Source organism: Pristis pectinata, chromosome 12 (genome assembly GCF_009764475.1).
Source record: "Pristis pectinata isolate sPriPec2 chromosome 12, sPriPec2.1.pri, whole genome shotgun sequence".
NCBI lineage: Eukaryota > Metazoa > Chordata > Chondrichthyes > Rhinopristiformes > Pristidae > Pristis > Pristis pectinata.
The window spans coordinates 5782696-5803734 of record NC_067416.1 but is presented as its reverse complement, the minus strand read 5'-3'; the positions used below and the strand labels follow the sequence as shown (position 1 = coordinate 5803734).

General features: G+C 47.3%; 1 protein-coding gene across 2 annotated transcripts in view; it reads left to right on the top strand.

Moving 5' to 3' along the window:
• The first annotated feature begins 11302 nt into the window (after positions 1-11302).
• Positions 11303-21039, top strand: part of prom2 (prominin 2) — a 65563-nt gene continuing 55826 nt past the window's right edge. Inside the window, exons 1-3 of one of the 2 annotated variants that reach the window (XM_052027889.1) lie at positions 11303-11523; positions 12659-12750; positions 13935-14317. In XM_052027889.1, the coding sequence (XP_051883849.1) occupies positions 14080-14317 (238 nt within the window). In that variant the 5' untranslated portion in view covers positions 11303-11523; positions 12659-12750; positions 13935-14079. The remainder of the gene's footprint in view (positions 11524-12658; positions 12751-13934; positions 14318-21039) is intronic. The other variant, XR_007957310.1, reaches the window with a different exon arrangement.

The window sequence follows — 21039 nt, the reverse complement described above, 5'->3', positions numbered from 1 at the left end:
CTACCTACAGAATGCCCATATTCCTCTCATTCATGTGCCCATCCAAGCCCCTCTTAAAACCCACAATGAATTTGCCTCCATCACCCTATCAGGCAACGCATTCCAGGCATCCACCACTCTCTGAGTAAAAAGCTTACCCCTCACATCTGCTCTGAACCTACCCCCTCTCACCTTAAGTGCATTCCCTCTGGTATTGGATCACTCAATAATGGGAAAAAGATATTGCTTGTCCACCCTATCTATGCCCCTCATAATTTTATACACTCCCAAAAGATCACCCCCTCAGCCTCCGCCCAAAAGAGCCCAAGTTTGTCCAGCTTCTCCTGACAGCAAATGCCCTCTAATCCAGGCAGCATCCCAGTAAACCTCCTCTGCACCCTCTCTAAAGCCTCGACATCCTTGCTATAGTGAAGATGACTAGAATTTCACACAATGCTCTAAATGCGGCCAAACCAGAGTTCTCCCCCTGATACCAGTCTGCCAGTGTTACCTTCCTGTGTTAGCAGACTAGGGACTTGGGAACATTGCCCCTGCAGGAGAGGCTGTTCCAGTTCGGAGTGGGAAGTGGGAAGACCCTGGTTTCCTGGGAGACTGGTAGCCGTCTGGGAATCAGTTGCTCAGGACGGAGCCAACTTGCCTCCCGATACTTCTGCCTCATCTTCCTGCACTGCCTGGAGTCATTCGGAATCCACCCTCACAGGCATAGGCCATTCAGCCCATCTATCATTGGGAGATACAGCATAGAAACAGGCCCTTCTGCATATCGGGTCTATACCGACCATCAAACACCTTATAAGATAAGATTTCTTTATTAGTCACACGTACATCGAAACACGCAGTGAAATGCATCTTTTGCGTAGAGTGTTCTGGGGGCAGCCCACAAGTGTCGCCACACTTCCAGCACCAACATAGCATGCCCACAACTTCCTAACCCGTACGTCCTTGGAAGGTGGGAGGAAACTGGAGCACCCGGAGGAAACCCGTGCAGACACGGGGAGAACGTACAAATCCCTTACAGACAGCGGCGGGAATTGAACCTGGATCACAGGCGCTGCAGTAGTGTTTGCTAACCACTACACTACCATGCACTTATCCTATATTAATCCTTTTTTAAAACTTCCCCACATTCCCATCAACTTCCCCCCCATTCTACCCCTCACGTACACACCAGGGACAATTTACAGCGGCCAATTAACTCACCAACCCGCACATCTTTGGGATGTGCGAGGAAACCCACGCGGTCACAGGGAGAGTGTGCATACTCCACCCAGACGGCGCCCAATATCTGTGGTTTAAATTAACATTTATTTCTCTCTTTCCTAGCTCTGACGAAGAGTTGAAGATCTGCTTTTCTCTCTCCACAGATGCTGCCTGACCTGCTGAGGGTTTCAAGCATTTTTGGTCTTTATTTCAGATTTCCAGCATCTGCAGTATTTTTGATTTTGATTCATCAGAGCTCAGGATCGAACCTGGATCCATCGAGCTGTAAGGCAGCAGATCTACCTGCTGTGCCACTGCACCATAACCTGGGTTACTTGCAGAACCCCCTTCCTCACTATCTCCTTCCCACTCCCTCCCTCCCCTCCCTCCCCTCTTCTCTCCCTACCTCCCCTCCTCATCCTCCCCAGTAAATGCATGAATATGGTAAGCAGTGAGTGAGTCCTACACCTGGATGGCTCTCCGGAGAGGGAGCTGCCCTCTAATTCTCTTACCATGGCTTTCTGACATTGAGGGCTAGAGCTCTCAGTCACCACCACCACCCACACCACCTCCCCCCCTCCCGACCCCCCCGCCCCCCCGGGCTGGTCTCCTGCTCTCACAACCTGGTGGACACTGCCACCTGGAGGCCACACTCTCTTCTGCAGCTGGCGATTGCACAGACCAGGGTAAGATGGACACTTGCCTAAACCAGTAGTCTGACTTGAAGTGAAAGTCGAGTTTATTGTCCTATGCACAAGTCCATATGTGCACAGGTGCAATGACAAACTTACTTGCAGCAGCATCACAGGCACATAGCATCAGATAAGCAGCATTCACAAGAAAAACATAAATATAAATTATACACAATTTTTACAAGAAAGAACACAATTAAAACAAACAAAAACCAAGTCGATTTTAGTGCAAGGTGATCAAAGTGTAGTGATTAGGGTTTTGCCAGTTGGTTCAAGAACTGAATGGTTGAAGGGAAGTAGCTGTTCCTGAACCTGGTGGTGTGGGACTTCAGGCTTCTGTACCTCCTGCCCGATGGTAGCTGCGAGAAGGCATGGCCCGGATGGTGGGGATCTTTGATGATGGATGTTGCCTTCTTGAGGCAGCACCTCCTGTAGATGCCCCCGATGATGGGGAGGGGTGTGCCCGTGATGTATCGGGCAGAGTCCACTCCTCTCTGCAGCTTCTTACGTTCCTGCGCATTCGAATTGCTGTACCAGACCGTGATGTAACCAGTCAGGGTACTTTCAATGGTACACTCACACTGGTTGAAGCAGGGGAGAGCACCCGCTGAGTCTCCCAGTGTGAGAGAGTCAACAGTAAAACAAGGAGGCTTATCACCCTCCAGTAGCTGTCTGCATCATTCACCCTCCCCTCTTCCCACCTCAGTCCATCTGCCTCTCATTTTTTTTTCCTCTCTGTCTGCCTCCGTCCATCATCCACCTGCCACTGTCTCCCACCTCCACCCCACTCCCTGACCTGGCACAATCTTTTACCCCCCCCCCCAACCCCCCTACCTCCCCCAGCCACCTCCCCTCTCCACTCGCAGTCCTGATGCAGGGTTTTGACCCAGAACGCCAACAATTCCTTTCCCCCACAGACGCTGCTCGACCCGCTGAGTTCCTCCAGCAGATTGTGTGTTGCTCCAGGTTCCAGCGTCTGCAGTCTCTTGCATTTCCTTTAAAACAATTTTGTTTATCGCTTATTTTAGGTATTGGGGAAGAGGGGGTCCAGTTGCTCAGGTGGGTTTTATGACTCCATAGAGTCGTACATTATGGAAATGGACCCGAAAGTCTAAGATAAGATAAGATAAGATCTTTATTAGTCACATGTGCATCAAAACACACAGTGAAATGCATCTTTTGCGTAGAGTGTTCTGGGGGCAGCCCGCAAGTGTCGCCACGCTTCCGGCGCCAACATAGCATGCCCACAACTTCCTAACCTGCACACCTTTGGGATGTGGGAGGAAACCGGAGCACCCGGGGGAAACCCAGACAGACAGCACCAGAGGTTGGGATCGAACCCTGGTTGCTGGAGTAGCGAGGCAGCGGCTGTGCCAGCTGTGCTGCCTGTACCGTCAGTGATTGGAGAGTGTGCGGTCACTGTCAAGTAGGAGGGAGCTCACTGTAACCATCCCCACTGCCGGTGCTGGGTAGCTTGTATCGAAACCCAGTGATGGAATTCATTCCGTAATAAACAGCACGTGTCAAACCTGTCATCACTCAAGCTGTTCGAACTGCCCAACATCTGGTTCTAATTTTAACTTCTTCCAGCTGTGAAAATCTGTCTCAATTTTATTCCTGGTGAAACATCTTCTCTGTTTGGCAGCAGTGCTGACAACCTTGTTGCTGGCACTGATAGCAAGGAGCAGTCACTCCAGCATTAATGGGGTGAAGGTCTGATCTGCTCCCATCCCTAATCCCTTCTGGATGACATCAGAGTGCAAGGTGGTCAGACACTGATATCCTAGGATTTTACATTGTCCTGGGTTCTCACTCTATCATTGGAAAGTAATAGTTTTTTTTAAATTATTAACCATTTGCTGCAAAACTCTTCTGCACAACTCCCGAGTCAAAGTCAAGGTCAAGTTTATTGTCCCATGCACAAGTCCATGTGTGCACAGGTGCAATGAAAAACTTACTTGCAGCAGCGTCACAGGCACAGAGCATCAGATAGGCAGCATTCACAAGAAAAACATAAATTAAACATAAATTATACACAATTTTTACAAGAAAGAACACAATTAGAACAAAAAAAGTCCATTTTAGTGCAAAGTGATCAAAGTGGTCATAGTGTTGCTAAACTGTAGTGATTAGGGTTTTGCCAGTTGGTTCAAGAACCGAATGGTTGAAGGGAAGTAACTGTTCCTGAACCTGGTGGTGTGGGACTTCAGGCTTCTGTACCTCCTGCCTGATGGGAGCTGTGAGAAGATGGCATGGCCCAGATGGTGGGGATCTTTGATGATGGATGTTGCCTTCTTGATAGATGGATAGATACCTTTATTAGTCACATGTACATCGAAACACACAGTGAAATACATCTTTTTTGCGTAGAGTGTTCTGGGGGCAGCCCGCAAGTGTCGCCACGCTTCCAGTGCCAACATAGCATGCCCACAACTTCCTAACCCGTACATTTTTGGAATGTGGGAGGAAACCGGAGCACCCGGAGGAAACCCACGCAGACACGGGGAGAACATACAAACTCCTTACAGACAGCAACCGGATTTGAACCCGGGTTGCTGGCACTGTAAAGCGTTATGCTAAGCTACACTAATTCCTCTCGCTGATATGACCGATGGTGGGGAGGGATGTGCCCATGATGTGTTGGGCAGAGTCCACTACTCTCTGCAGCTTCTTACGTTCCTGCACATTCAAATTGCCGTCCCAGACCGTGGTGCAACCAGTCAGGGTACTATCAACGGTACATTCACACTGGTTGAAGCAGGGGAGAGCACCCGCTGAGTCTCCCAGTGAGTGAGAGAGTCAACAGTAAAACAAGAAGGCTTATCACCCTCCAGCAGCCTTGAGGCAGCACCACTTGTAGATACCCCCGATGGTGCAACCAGTCAGGATACTTCCAACAGTACATCTAAAGAAGTTTGTTAGAGTGCTTGGTGACAAACCGAACCTCTTTAACCTCCTAAGAAAGTATTTGTTCACATGAAGATTGGATTCAAGACATAATGTCCCTGGTTCTAGAAGTCTCTGTATTACATAGAACATACAACATAGAACAGTAGAGCACAGGAACAGGCCCTTCGGCCCACGATGTTGTGCTGAACTAATTAAACTAGTAATTAAACACCTAACTAAACTAATCCCTTCTGCCTACACAATGTCCATATCCGTCCATTCTCTGCACATTCATGAGCCTATCTAGGAGTCTCTTAAACGCCTCTATTGTATCTGCCTCCACCACCACCCCTGGCAGCACATTCCAGGCACCCACCACTCTCTGCGTAAAAAACTTGCCCCGCACATCTCCTTTGAAGTTACCCCCTCTCACCACAAATGCATGCCCTCCACTATTAGACATTTCAACCCTGGGAGAAAGACAGTGACTGTCTACTCTATCTGTGCCTCTCATAATCTGATAAACTTCTATCAGGTCTCCCCTTAGCCTCCGACGCTTCAGAGAAAACAACCCAAGTTGGTCCGACCTCTCCTTATACCACCTGCCCTCTACTTCAGGCAGCATCCTGGTGAACCTCTTCTGCACCCTCTCCAAAGCCTCCACATTCTTCCTATAATGGGGAGACCAGAACTGAATGCAATGCTCCAGATGTGGCCTAACCAGTGTTTTATAAAGCTGCAACATAACTTCCTGGCACTTGAACTCAATGCCTCGACTAATAAAGGCAAGCGTGCCGTACGCCTTCTTTACCGTCCTATCAACCAGTGCAGCCACCCTCAGGGAGCTATGGACTTGGACCCCAAGATTCCTCTGTGTATCAACACTGTTAAGGGTCCTGCCATTAACTGTGTCCTGTCCCTTTACGTTTAATCTCCCAAAGTGCAGCACCTCATACATGGCCGAATTAAACTCCATCTGCCATTTCTCTGCCCATATCTGCAACTGATCTACATCCTGCTCTGTCCTTTGGCGATCTTCTACACTGTCTTTGCCGGACAGCAGAGAGAAAGATACAGGCCCTGCTGGCTTGGTGGAGACAACTAGAACAGTACAGCACAGGAACAGGCCCTTCTGCCCACGATATCTGTTCCAACATGATGCCAAATTAAACTAAACCTATCTGCCTGCACATGATCCACATCCCTCCATTCCCAGCATGTTCATGTATCTACCTAAATGTCTTTTAAACGCCTCTATCATACCTTCTCCCACCACCCTCTTCCCTTCCAGTCCTGATGAAGGGGTCTCGGCCCGAAATGTCGACTGTTTATTTCCCTCCATGGATGCTGCCTGACCTGCTGAGTTCCTCCAGCAGTTTTTGTGTGTTACTCCATCACCACCTGTTTGGGCACCCACCACTCTCTGCACCGCACATCCCCTTTAAACATTCCCCCTCTCACCTTAAACCTACGTCCTCTGGTATTTGACATTTCCACCCTGGGAAAAAGACTGTGTCTGTCTACCCTATCTATACCTCTCATAATCTTATAAACATCTATCAGGTCTCCCCTCAGCCTCTGATGCTCCAGAAAAAGACAATCCAAGTTTGTCCAACCTCTCCTTATAGCTCATACCCTCTAATCCTGGTGAGTCTCTTCTGCACCCTCTCCAAAGCCTCCACGTCCTTCCTGTAATGGGGCAACCAGAACGGCACGCAAAAGACCAAAGTTTTATAAGATAAGAGGAGATTTCTTTGTTAGTCACATGTACATTGAAACACACAGTGAAATGCACCTTTTGCTTAGAATATTCTGGGGGCAGCCCACAAGTTTCACCAACATAACATGCCCACAGTTCCTAACCCGCACGTCCTAACCTATACGTCTTATAGAGCTGCAACGTGACTTCCCAACTTTTATACTCAACACCTTGACTGATGAAGGCAAGTATGCCGTCGGCCTTCTTTACCCTATATATAATTGATAATTGATTCCTCCAAGCCAGCAGTGGTCATGATGCTTTGAGGGACTTGTATCTTGCTCACTGGTGTTTGGTGGAGTTTTGCTCCCCAGAGAGGAACAGGAATGTGGATGTACTCCCACAGGAAGTGGCTGAAACGAAGCACCCTGTCCGTAGTTCCTTGATCATTATCCTAACCTGAAGGAGTAGAAATTAAGTCCAGCAAAGTATAGAAGACTCCACTTTCAGGTAACCTGCTCCCTCTCTGCCCTTTCTCTCTCTCCTCCTGACCTACCCCGTTCCTCCTACACCCGCCGCAGCCCCCATCACCCTGTCTCTTTCCCCTACACCATCTGCCTACACACCCCTCCCACTGGGTCCCCACCCCTCACTGTTCCCATCTGCTCTCCCCACCTCCCTTATCCGGTTCCATGCTCCACCTTCCTCTCCTATCAGATCCCACCATCTGCAGCCCTCTGTCGCCTCCACCTATCACCTCCCGGCCTCTGTCGCTGTTCCAACTCCCCCCTCCTCCATCTGCCCATCGCCCCTCCTCACCTGGATCCACCCATCACCTGTCAGCCCTTCCCCTCACCTCTTTACACCAGCTATCTCTCCTCTCTATCTTCCAGTCCAGATGAAGGGTCTCGACCTGAAACGTCGACTGTCCATTTCTCTCCACAGACGCTGCCTGACCCGCTGAGTTCCTCCAGCATCTTGTGTGTTGCTCCAGATTCCAGCATCTGCATTCTCTTGTGTCTCCAAAGTTATTTCACCAGTCTCAGCCACAGAAAACAAAAAGACCTCTTGCCTTCCCCCACCAGAGGAATGACAGGATGCCACATAAATTATCAACCAGGCCCAATTTCAGGCCTGCCCAAGGCCTCTGATTGTACCTCACCAAGACCAGGCCCAAAATCAGCCCAGACCCATTTTAGTTCATTATTGCTGTTCTACTTACCTGGGCTGTCAGCCTCTACTTACTACCAGTAGCAGCTACCACTGATGGCTTGGTATTGGTAATGGTATTGGTTTATCATTGTCACATGTACCAAGGTACAGTGAAAAGCTTCTGCATGTCATCCATACAGATCATTCCATACATTGAGATAGTACAAGGGAAAAGCAATAACAGAATGAGGAATAAAATGTGACAGCTGCAGAGAAAGTGCAGTGCAGGTAGACAATAAGGTGCAAGGGCCATGACTAGGTCGATTTTGAGGTCAAGAGTCCATCTCATCATACAAGAAGTCTGTTCAAGATTCTTATAACAATGGGATAGAATCTGTCCTTGAGCCTGGTGGTACGTGTTTTCAAGCTTTTGTATCTTCTGCTCGATGGGAGAGGGGAAAAGAAAGAATGTATTGGTATTGGTGTTGGTTTATTATTGTCACTTGTACTGAGGTACAGTGAAAAACTTGTCTTGCATACCGATTGTACAGGTCAATTCATTGCACAGTGCAGTTGCATTAAGTCAGTACAGAGTGCATTGATGTAGTACAGGTAAAAACAATAACAGTACAGAGTAAAGTGTCCCAGCTACAGAGAAGGTGCAGTGCAATAAGGTGCGAGGCCACAACAAGGTAGATCGTGAGGTCATAGTCCATCTCACTGTATAAGGGAACTGTTCAGGGTGGGAGGGGGGTCCTTGATTATGTTGGCTGCTTTCCCGAGGCAGTGAGAAGTGCAGACAGAGTCCATGGAGGGGAGGCTGGTTTCCGTGATGTGCTGGGCTGTGTCCACAACTCTCTACAGTTTCTTGCGGTCCTGGGAAGAGCAGTTGCCATACCAAGCCAAGGTGCATCCGGATAGGATGCTTTCTATGGTGCATCTGTAAGAATTCGTGAGGGTCAAGGGGAACATGCTGAATTTCCTTTGTGTGTGACAGTGTGGCACTCCTTCAGCACTGCCCCTCCCACAGGGTGTTGCTCACTTAGCATTGCTCCTCCCACAGTGTGATTGTCCTTCAGTAATGCCCCTCCCACAGGGCACCCTTCCGACAGTGCGGTACTCCCTTAATGTTTACCTTACAACAGGATCGTCACCTAGGTGTTTGTTCTCAAGTCTCTGGACTGGGATTTGAACCCAGGACCTCGTGTTACAGGAACAGGATGTTCTCCCTGAGCCAGGTCTGATGATTCAGGTCTGCACCTAGCTCGCCACACCCGAAAATGTTCCTGTAATGTCTCAGCAGTGCTGAGGAGAAGGAAGTTGTTTTGAGAGGTGTTTCTCCAGGTGAGGGGAGCTGCAGGGAGCAGGGAGACTCTTTCTCATGATGTCATCTTCTGGAGCCTTTCCTTTATATTACAGAAAAGGGAGGAATGTGGCTGGCTATTGATAGAGAGAACGCTGTGCAGCATTCAGCAGAGCAAATACATTATCAAACATCATTGCTTGCCCAACATCGATTCATTAACTTCAACTAAAGATAAGATAAGATATCTTTATTAGTCACATGTACATCAAAACCCACAGTGAAATGCATCTTTTGCGTAGAGTTTTCTGGGGGCAGCCCGCAAGTGTTGCCACGCTTCCGGCGCCAACATAGCATGCCCGCAACTTCCTAACCCGTACATCTTTGGAATGTGGGAGGAAACCGGAGCACCCGGAGGAAACCCACGCAGTCACGAGGAGAATGTACTTACGGAGAGTGGCCGGAATTGAAACCGGATCGCTGGCGCTGTAATAGTGTTGTGCTAACTGCTACAGTAAATTCCTCATAAAAACAACATGGTCCCTCAGTGCAAAGTTTAAGTTCCCTGATTTACTATAAATGTTGACACCAGAGACTACAGATGCTGGAATCTGGAGCAACGTACAAGATGCTGGAGGAACTCAGCGGGTCAGGCAGCTTCTGTGGAGAGAAATAGACAATTGACATTTCGGGTTGAGAGCCTTCATCTGGACAGGGCAGTCAACGTTTCAGGTCGAGACCCTTCACCTAGTCCACCTGTGAAAAAGATAATTGGTTCAGATGTCTGATAGCAGTGGGGAACCTGAAGCATTAATTCTGGTTCCTCCTCCACAGATGCTGCCTGATCTGCTGAGTGTTTCTGGCTTTTTCTGATTTTATTTCAGATTTCTGGCATCTGCAGTTTCTCACTTCAATGCAATATATCAATTCCCAGCAGTGAACAGATTTCCCTGTTGTATCATATGCCTAAATTAAGTATAATGTTCCATGCACAATCTTGGATTGGTCACAAAATATTTGGCAATCTTAACTACACAGATTGCATTAATTATCGTTCTTGTCTGAGCTCAGAACCAACAATGATCTAGAGAATAAAGGTGATTTGATTTCAGGATCATTTTTCTGAATCTTAATTACACAGGATTATAGGATTACAGTTCCATGAATGTCTTTAAGGGAAGGTTGAGTGAGGAGGTTTTATTTCTAATTGTTTTGCTAACTTCTTTTCATTGTTCCTTGGCAGAGGTAATTGAACTTGTGAATGTGGAGGAAGCAGTAGAGGTACAAGTACAATGTTTAAAAGACACTTGGACAGGTACATCGAAAGGAAAGGTTTAGAGGGATGTGGGCCAAATGTAAGTAGATGGAACCAGCACAAGGAGGTACCTGGACCAGTTGGGCTGAAGGGCCTGTTTCCATGCTACATAACTCTATGACTCGATGTTCCACTAACTGAGTTGTCAACTGGCATTCTCCATGGTAGAATACAGTGGAACATTGGCTTTATCCAGATGCTTACTCGAGCTGAACTTCTGTATTCAAACTGAGGTATTGTAATTGACTTTTTGGAATGTGGGGGGCACACAATGCACCAGATGTGGCCTTACGAAAGTTTTATACAGCTGCAACATGACCTTTATCCCCTGACCGATGAAAGCAAGTGTGCTGTACGCCTTCTGTACTACCTTATATACTTGTGTTGCTACTTTCAGGGAGGTATGGCCTTGGACCCCAAGATCCCTCTGTACATCAGTGCTCCTGCCATTTACAGTAAAACCTTCCTCTCTTTCTCCTTCCTTCAAGCCCTCCTTTCCTTCAAGCAACTGGAATCTGAAGAACATTTCTTCATTCCAGCTTTGGAGTTTATTGTTTACAAACGGAGTCCAGATTCTCAAGAACCCCTGGTTAGTTCTGAACACATTACAACGCGTCCTGCGGATGATGGTGGATAAAATAAGTAGCCAAGAGCCCGATTAATGTTATGTCTCAGCTGAAGGGAACATAATTGAATGCTGGCTGGTCTGTGCTTTCTATGGGTCTTGTTGCCATTGTGTGCTTGGTGGTCACCTGTTTACAGGAAAGGTATTATCAAGATTTAGAGGAAATGCAGTTGAGCCATAGAATTCACAGAGTAATCAGAAAATGAGAGGAACAAGTAAGTGAATTTTAACTCTATCTCATTGTAATGTTTCTTTAAAAATTTAGTTTATGCAACACTCTTCCTGATAGGATGAAGGAACAAGACTAAAATGTACAAAGCCCTTTGGATCAACATAGCAAGAATCCTAGTGTCTGAAACTCTGAATGCAATATCTCAAAGGTTAATGATTTACCAAGTGAACAAATAGTACTGGGTATTGCTGAGAGCAAGCAAAAAGTGCGTGTGCTGCTTTTTAAGATTAGTTAATGTTTCAGGTCGGAACATTAACAGTGTGAGAGGAGTTGATGAAATGAGAGTTCGGATCAAAGTTGTGGTGTAGAACAGAGGCTGAGGGAGTGCAAGGAAATGAGTAGGGAAGATCAACCTTCCTGTTTGCATGAAATATGAACAAGAAGATTGTCTTCGCTCTGCAAGGCCAGAGAATGCTGTAAGTTTGTACTTGTCGGCGTTGTTTCTCGGTGTTTATGTTAAGATGAGTCAGGGTTATAGGGGATATTTTAAGTCTGCTTTGCAGGGTGGGTGGTGTGGGGCAGAGGCTGGGCTGATTGGAGGCGGGTGGTGGTGAGGGAAGAGGGAAGAGGGGTGGTGAAGAGTTTGTGGTGACAGGAGGGGCTGGTGAAATGAAGGGTTGAGCAAAGGGGAAATGGTGCATTACTACCATTGGGGAGGAGGTACAGGAGCCTGAAGACCCACACTCAATGATTCAGGAACAGCTTCTTCCCCTCCGCCATCAGATTTCTGAACTGTCCATGAACCCATGAACTCTACCTCGTTATTCCTCTTTCACATTATTTATTTATTTTTGTAACTTGTAATGAATTTTTACATCTTTATGTTCTACACTGTACTGCTGCCGCAAAACAATAAATTTTACGACATATGTCAGTGATAATAAACCTGATTCTGAATCATGAGCAGAAAGGAGGACATTCTGCTCCTCAAGCCTGTTCTGCCATTCAATGTTGTGAGCAGTTTTGGGCCGCATATCTAAGGAAGGATGTGCTGGCCTTGGAGAGGGTCCAGGGGAGGTTCACAAGGATGATCCCACGAATAAAAAGCTTAATATATGAGGAGCGTTTGATGTCTCTTGTCCTGTACTCGGAGTTCAGAAGGATGAGGGGGGATCTCATTGAAACCTACCGGATACTGAAAGGCCTGGATAGAGTGGATGTGGAGAAGATGTTTCCATTAGTGGGGGAGTCTAGGACCAGAGGGCACAGCCTCAGAATAAAGGGAGTCCCTTTAGAACAGAGATGAGGTGGAATTTCTTCAGCCAGTGAATCTGTGCAATTTGTTGCCACGGAGGGCGGTGGAGGCCTAGTCATTGGGTGTATTTAAGGCAGATTGGATTGGTGAGGGTGTTTGGGGTTACGGGGAGAAGGTGAGAGAATGGGGGTGAAAAAAAACAGCCATGATTGAATGGTGGAGCAGACTTGATGGGCCGAATGGTCTAATTCTGTTCCTATGTCCTATAGTCAATGAGATCACAGCTGATCTGTGCCAACTGTCCACATACTGGTTGAATATGAAAATACAATAAATCTCTAATTTTGAATTCTCAGTTGAGCTCCGTTCTGAACTGCCGCTTCGTATAGAAATGCTTCCTCATTTCACTTCTGAAAGGCAATCAGAAAACGCTGGAACCACTCAGCAGGTCAGGCAGCATCTGTGGAGATTTAACCAGTCATGTCTGAGACACTTCCTCCAAACTGGGAAATGATCAGATCTCCAGCATTTGCAGTTCAATTTGATTTTCATTCACTCCTTAAAGGACTGGCACCACTTTTCGTCTCTGTCGGCCTCGCTGGAAACTACCTGCTACCACAAATTGTTTGTTGCCTCTGTTCCCATCAATTTCCCATAATGTAGTGATAACCTCAGCCCTCATCCCCACCGATCCAGATAATGCAACCCTAGTTTGTGCAACCTCTTCTTAAAGGAGGCGCTGCCTCAAGAAGGCAACATCCATCATCAAAGATCCCCACCATCCGGGCCGTGCCACCTTCTCGCAGCTACCATCGGGCAGGAGGTACAGAAGCCTGAAGTCCCACACCGCCAGGTTCAGGAACAGCTACTTCCCTTCAACCATTCGGTTCTTGAACCAACCGGCACAACCCTAATCACTACCTCAGTATAGCAACACCATGACCACTTTGATCACTGTTTTTTTGGTTCGAATTGTGTTCTTTCTTGTAAAAATTGTGTATAATTTATGTTAACTTTATGTTTTTCTCGTGAATGCTGCTTATCTGATGCTATGTGATGCTGCTGCAAGTTTTTCATTGCACCTGTGCACACATGGACTTGCGCAGATGACAACAAACTTTGGCTAAGTTACATCTGATTGAGAGGATTCCTGTTCCCTGGAATGTTGATTTCCAAATATCCTTATGAAGGACACTTCAGCCCATTGAGTTTATACTATCTCTCAGAGCAACCCTAATTCTCCCTGTAATCTATTGCCCTACACTCCCCTCAGCTCCACCCCATATTCTACCCCTCACCTACACACTAGTGGCAACTGACAGCGGCCAGTTAACCTATTGACTTGCACGTCTTTGGGGCATGGGAGGAAACCGAAGCACCCGGAGGAAATCCACCCGGTCACAGGGAGAACGTGCAAACTCCACACAGAGAGCGCCGGAGGTCGGGATTGAACCTGGGTCTCTGTAGCTGTGAGGCAGGGGCTCTACCAGCAGTACCTCTGTGTCACCCATTGTCCATTGTGCTACTTTGTAAATTCAGACGTGGGGGAAGTCATTAGTAAATCATATGCAAATCAGAAAACAGGAAATAAACTTCCATTGCTCATCAACATTTATTTCCTTACTTCTTCAGTGTGTGAGTCAGAATCCTGTCCGAGGCTGTGAACTGCAACTTTAAACCAACACTTCTGGCAGGAGACTTGTAGCGAGAAAGACCTGGTCGTGAAGAGGCAAGGGAGACTTGCATTGGCCAGTCAGCGGATTTGTTTGTGGGGGTCATGGCTCTCCGTGGGTTCCTGGCGGTTTCCAGGCGGGAACTGCTGGTGTTAGCAGTGCTCGCCTTCTCTTGGACGGCTGCTTCTATTCAAGACTGCGACCGGGGTCTGAGAAACTACGGCGGCCTCCCTGAGGCTCAGTACAGCAGCAGTCCCCGACGCCAGGCGGGTGGGATGTCGGTGCTTTACAGCATGGTGCACAACTTCCTCAATATTGTTCAACCGAACCCCTTCCCAACAGGTGAGCTGGCAGGTATACCAAGGAACAGGGAGGTGGGAGAAGGTCGTAGAGACAAAGAGGGGAACAGGGGAACGGACCATAGGGCTGACACTGACCAGTGGCCACCCGTCCGTGTTTATTCCATCTTCCAGCACTTGGCTTGTAGCCAATAATGCCCAAGTGATTCAAGAGTCTGTCTACACTTCTTGATACTGTCAGTGACTCATTTTCCACCTCTCTCCCACAGTGTATTCCATGTACTCACCACTCTCCAGCTGGAAAAGGTCCCCCTCAGATCCCTTCTTTTACCCCTTACCTCTAAACCTATGTCCTCTAGTTATATCTACCTCTGATTTGGGAACTTTGCAGTCTAGCCTATCGAATTTAATATACCTCAAACATGTTCCCTCTTAACCTCTGGGGAAAACAGAACCGGACTCTCCCGTCTCTCCTCATAACTGAAACACTCCATCTCAATCTCCCTTTGGTATCCTCTCCAGCACTATCACACCCTTACTATAGTGTGGTGACCAGAACTGCACACAGCTAAGGTCTGACAAATGTTTTATAAGGTTGGAGCATAACCTCCTTGATCTTGAATTCAATGCCCTGATTAATAAAGGCCAGTATTCCATATAAGATAAGAATTTATTTATTAGTCTCATGTACATCGAAACACAGTGAAATACGTCTTCTTGCGTTGCTAAGAATGTGCTGGGGGCAGCCCGCAAGTGTCACCACTCTTCCGGCGCCAACATAGCGTGCCCACAACTTCCTAACCCATACGTCTTTGGAATGTGGGAGGAAACCGGAGCACCCGGAGAAAACCCACGCAGACACGGGGAGAACATACAAACTCCTTACAGACAGCGGCCAGAATTGAACCCGGGTCGCTGGTGCTGTAATAGCGTTACGTTAACCGCTATGCAATTTCTTAACCACGTTACTTTCCTGTGCTGCCACCTTCAAGGATCTTTGGACCCGCATACCAAAGCGCCTCTGTTCCTCAGTATTCCCTAGAGCCTTGCCATTCATAGTATCTGTCCTAGTCCTAGTCTTGTTAATACTTCCAAGATGCATCACTTCATATTAAAAGTGAGGGAACATAGAACATAGAACACTACAGCACAGTGCAGGCCCTTCGCCCACAATGTTGTGCCAACATTTTATCCTGCTCTGTGATCTATCTATCCCTTCCCTCCCACATAGTCCTCCATTTCTCTATCATTCATGTGTTTTAAGAGTCTCTTAAATGTCCCTAGGGATACTGTCAAGGAGGTCTGGCGCCAGTTAAGGTAGTGGTTTATTACAGTATTGGTTAATTATTGTCACATGTACCGAGACATGCTTTTATTTGCATACCGTCCAGGCCACCATACATAATTACATGGAGGTAATATAAAGAAAACAGAATGCACAATATAATGTTGCAGTTACAAACAAAGTGCAATGCAGATAAGCAAATAAAGTGCAAAGGCCATGATGAGATAGAGTCTGAGATCATGATTGCAAGAGTTTATCATTTGGTGCATCTGATAACAGTGGGGCAGAAGCTGTCTTTGAGCCTGGTGATGCGTGATCTCAAGATCTGCCCGATGGGTGAGAGAAGAAGCAAGAACGTTCGGGGTGGGGGGGGGGGTGCTTGATTATGTTGGCTGATTTCCTGAGGAGGCGAGAAGTGTAGACGGGGTCCGTGGAGGGGAGGCTGGTTTGCGTGATGGACTGTGGCCGTGTCCACAACTCTCTGCAGTTTCTTGCGGTCTTGGGCAGAGCAGTTGCCGTACCAAGGCGTGATGCATCCGGACAGGGTGAGCGGAGGCAAATGGAATTCAGTAGAGAGAAGTGTGAGGTAATGTGTTTAACGGAGGGCAAAAGAGTTGAGGGTGTGCACCTCCCTCCATCGAAGGATCACTGGGACTGTGGTGTGTGCCAGGTACAAAATGCACTGCAGTTACCAGCCCGGTCTACTCTGACAGCATCATCCAAGCCAACGACTGTTACACCCAAGATGGATAAGGACAGCAGGCACATGACAACACGTCCACGCATGTTCCCCTCTAGTCACACACCATCCTGATGTGGAAAGATGTTTCCTATTTCCTTACAACATAGAAGGAGTCAATGCTGGTTCACAGAGCAATTCCTTTAATCTCACTCGCCCACTTATTTCCCTGTAGTCTATTATAAGACCAGAAGACCTTGCGATAGGAGCAGAATTAGGCCATTTGGCCCATCAAGTCTGCTCTGCCGTTTGATCATGTGGGACTTCTCTTTCAATCCCACTCTCTCACCTTCTCCCTGTAACCCTTAACCCCCTTACCATTCAAGAACTATTAAATACACCCAATGACTTGGCCTCCACAGCTCTCTATGGCAACGACTTCCACAGATTCACCGCCCTCTGGCTGAAGAAATTCCTCCTCATCTTAGTTCTAAAGGGACGTCCCTTTATTCTGAGGCTGTGCCCTCGGATCCTGGACTCTCCCACTAATGGAAACATCCTCTCTACTCTATCCAGGCCTTTCAGTATCCGGTAGGTTTCAATGAGATCCCCCCCCATCCTTCTGAACTCCATCGAGTACAGGCCCAGAGACATCAAACGCTCCTCCAAACCTACAGACCTGCAAACACCACCCCTCAAACTGCCTTATCACCCAACAAAGCAGCAGCTATTTACAATGGCCAATTAACCCACCAATCCAGGTATCTTCAGGATGTAGGAGGAAACTGGAGTACCCAGGGGAAATCCACGTGGTCACGGGGAGAACGTGTAAACTCCACACAGACAGCGCTGGAAGTCAGGATCAAACCTATGGCTGCTATATTGCCACTCATTCAGTGCCACTGCACCTCCCTCACCAACAGCGCACATGCAGTTGCAATTCAGGCAGCGGGACTCACTAACAACACCTCAAGGGCAATTAGGGATGGGCAACACATGCTGGCCTTGCTAGTGATTTTGCAGTTCGTAAGTGACTTTAAACAAGAAAGTGGGGAGGTTGTGCTCGAATGGCACAAAACGTTAGTTTGACCACAGTTAAAGTACATCACAGGAAGGATGTGTGGAAGGTGTGTGAGGATGTTGCCTGGAATAACTCAGGTTCAAGTTCAAGTTCAAATTACTTTATTGTCATTCACCCATATGCTGTAAAACACACAAAGGAATGAAATGTCGTTTCCCCCCAGACTCACACAACAGAGACATGCATAAAACAGAAGACTTACAATAAACGCAAATGAAAAAATTGTGCAAGTACAAATAGTGCAAAAAACGGTATATACAGGATACAAAATTAGTGCAGAGTTAGTGCAAGACCGAGTTAGACGAAGAAAATACAGAACTCAGTGTGTTGCACTAAGTCTATAAACATGTTTAGCAGTGGCCAATGTTCTTATACGCTGTTGTGCAAACCAGGGCTTTTGACGCGACAATTGTCTGAAACTGTCTCCAGGGTATTCAGGAGCCTGACAGCCTGGGGGGAGAAAACTGTTGTACAGTCTAGTAGTTCTGGCCCGGATGCTCCGGTACTGCTTGCCAGACAGCAGTGGGACAAATAGGTCGTGGGAGGGTTGAGAAGAGTCATCAATGATTCTGCAGGCCTTGCAGTTGCATCGTGTGTTGTAGATATCCAGGATGGAGGGAAGAGGTACTCCGATGATCTTTCCCGCTATACTCGCAATTCTCTGCAAAGACTTACGGTCAGAGGTGTGACAGTTACCAGACCAGGCAGAGATGCAGCTGGTCAGGACACTCTCAATGGTACCCCTGTAGAATGTGGTGAGGGTGGGGGAGGGCAGGTTTGCTCTGTTCAGCCGCCATAAAAAGTGGAGATGCTGCTGTGCCTTCTTGGCGAGAGAGGAATTATAGTTGTGAGAAATTGCTGGTCAGTCTGATGTTTACTTTGGATGCCCAACAGTAAAACTATGCAATGCCCAATCAGACTGAATCAGAAAGACGTACTTCCTTTGGCAGAGATGTAACAGGGTTTTAAAGGAAGTGGCTGCAGAGAAAGTGGACCATTGGTTGAAATTTTTCATAACTCTCTAAACTTCAGGATAAGATATCTTTATTGATCACATGTACATCGAAACACACAGTGAAATGCATCTTTGCATAGAGTGTTCTGGGGGCTGCCCGCAAGTGTCGCCACGCTTCCGGCGCCAACATAGCACGCCCACAACTTCCTAACCCGTATGTCTTTGGAACATGGGAGGAAACTGGAGGAGAAAACCCACGCAGTCACAGGGAGAACGTACAAACTCCTTATAGACAGCGGCCGGAATTGAACCTGGGTCGCTGGCGCTGTAATATCGTTACGCTAACCACTACACTCGATTGGAAAACAATGGAGCAATGGACAAAAAACTGGGGGAACTCAGCGGGTCAGGCAGCATCCATGGAGGGAAATAGACAGTTGACATTTTGGGTCGAGACCCTTCATCTGGACTGACAAACTGGAAAGCAATCCTGGTGGCGACAATTCCTATTCCCCCACGGATGCTGCACGAGCCGTTGAGTTCCTCCAGCAGTTTGTTTTTCCCTTTGGATTGGAAAGCAGCCAGTGTGGCTCCCTTGTTCAAAAAAAAGGAGCAAGGCAGAAGGTAGGGAACGGCAGGTCAGTTAGTTTAACAGCTATGGAGACACAAGAGACGGCAGATACTGGAATGTGGAGCAACAAACAATCTGCTGGAGGAACTCAGCGGGTCGAGCAGCATCTGTGGGGGAAAGGAATTGTCGATGTTTTGGGTCAGAACCCAGCATCAGCACTCAACAGTTTTACAGCTATTACTGGCAAGACGCTGGAGTCAATAATCAAAGAGGAAATAACTAATCCATTGGGAATTCTGAATATAATTAAAAAGGTAAATCACGTTTGACAAATATGCTCGAATCCTTTAAAAATGTACCAGGGAGAGTTGACTGAGGGGAACCTGCAGAATCATAATCAGATTCAGATTTTTTATCACGGACTTATATGTTGTTTTGCGACAACAGTACAGTGCAAAGGTATAAAATTACTATAAATTACAAAAATAATAAAAAGTGTAAAAAAAGGAATAATGAGGTAGTGATCATGGGTTCATGGACTGTTCAGAAATCTGATGGCGGAGGGGAACAAGTTGTCATGACAGAGTCATAGAACAATACAGCACTGATACAGGCCCTTCAGCCCAACCAGTCCATGCCGACCACATTGTCCACTCAGCTAGTCCCAAATTCCTGCGTTCAGCCCATATCCCTCCAAGCCCGCCCCTCCATGTGCCTATCCAGGTGCTTCTTAAATGACACTATTGTACCTGCCTCAACTACTTCCTCTGGCAGCACGTTCCACATACTCACCGCCATCTGCGTAAAAAAGTTGCCCCTCAGACCCCTTTTAAATCTTTCCGATGCCCTCTAGTTCTGGACTCCCCGACCCTGGGGAAAAGACTGTTACCATCCACCTTATCTATGCCTCTCATAAGTTTAAACACTTCTGTAAGGTCACCCTTCGATCTCCTACGTTCTAAGGAATAAAGACCTAGCCTGGCCAACCTCTCCCTATAACCCAGTCCTGGCAACATTCTCGTAAATCTTCTCTGAATTCTTTTCAGTTTAGCCATGTCTTTCCTATAACAGGGTGTCCAAAACTACTACTTCAAGTGCGGCCACACCAATGACTTATACAACTGCAACGTAGTGTCCCGACTCCTGTATTCAATGCCCTGACTAATGAAGGCCAGTGTGCTAAATCCCGTAGGGATCAGAACTTGGCCTGAAAGTATTCACTATTTACATTAATGACCTGCAGGAAGGAACAGTATTGAAGTTTTCCAAATCTGCCGTGGGTATATGGAATGAGCTGCCAGAGGAAGTGGTAGAGGCGGGTGCAGTTACAACACTTGAAAGATATTTGGACAGGATGATGGATAGGAAATGTTTAGAAGGCTAGGGGCCAAATCAGACTGGCCCAGGAAGACACCGTGGTCGGCGTGGACAAGTTGAGCTGAAGGGCCTGCTTCTGTGCTGTATGCTTCTATGAGTGATATGACGTCAGTGTAGGAAAGTAGCACTGAGGTAAAAGATCCGCCATGGTTTTCCTCATTGTCCTACCTGCTGCTTCTGTTTCTTTTGATCTTATTTTCTTAGTCCGAACATGACGGTTCTGCTGAGGTAACATTTATTCCAAACTCCTCACTAACAAGTGCAAGTGCTTCACAGTCAACACTGAGGAAGCTTGGAAAACCAAACAGAACTGCAAGACACCTTCCTCTCCTCACCATCTTGTGATGGACCCAATGCAAAAGGTTCTGACCTTCCATGCTAGTTGCAGGCAGCCCCAAACCACGGGAAGCATGGCTTCTTGAAGCCTTTCAATACCCCAGCGTGGTGGCCCAGAACAGCTCATGGGTCAACCCATCCTGAGGAGTCCTGACAGCATGGGTGTGGCAGTATCTACAGGAGCTGCTGCTGCAAGAAGGCAGCATATATTATCAAGTATTCCCACCATCCAGGTCATGACCTCTTCTTGCTGCTACCATCGGGCAGGAGGTACAGAAGCCTGAAGTCCCACACCACCAGGTTCAGGAACAGATACTTTCCTACAACCATTCAGTTCTTGAACCGACCTGCACAACCCTAACCCTACCTCAGCAACGGAACACTACGGACCACCGCTTGCACTGCTATGGACATCTTCAATTGTGTCTTTGGTTTTTTTTTGCTTTTTGCGCACTTTTTTTCACTGTATGGTATAATTTTC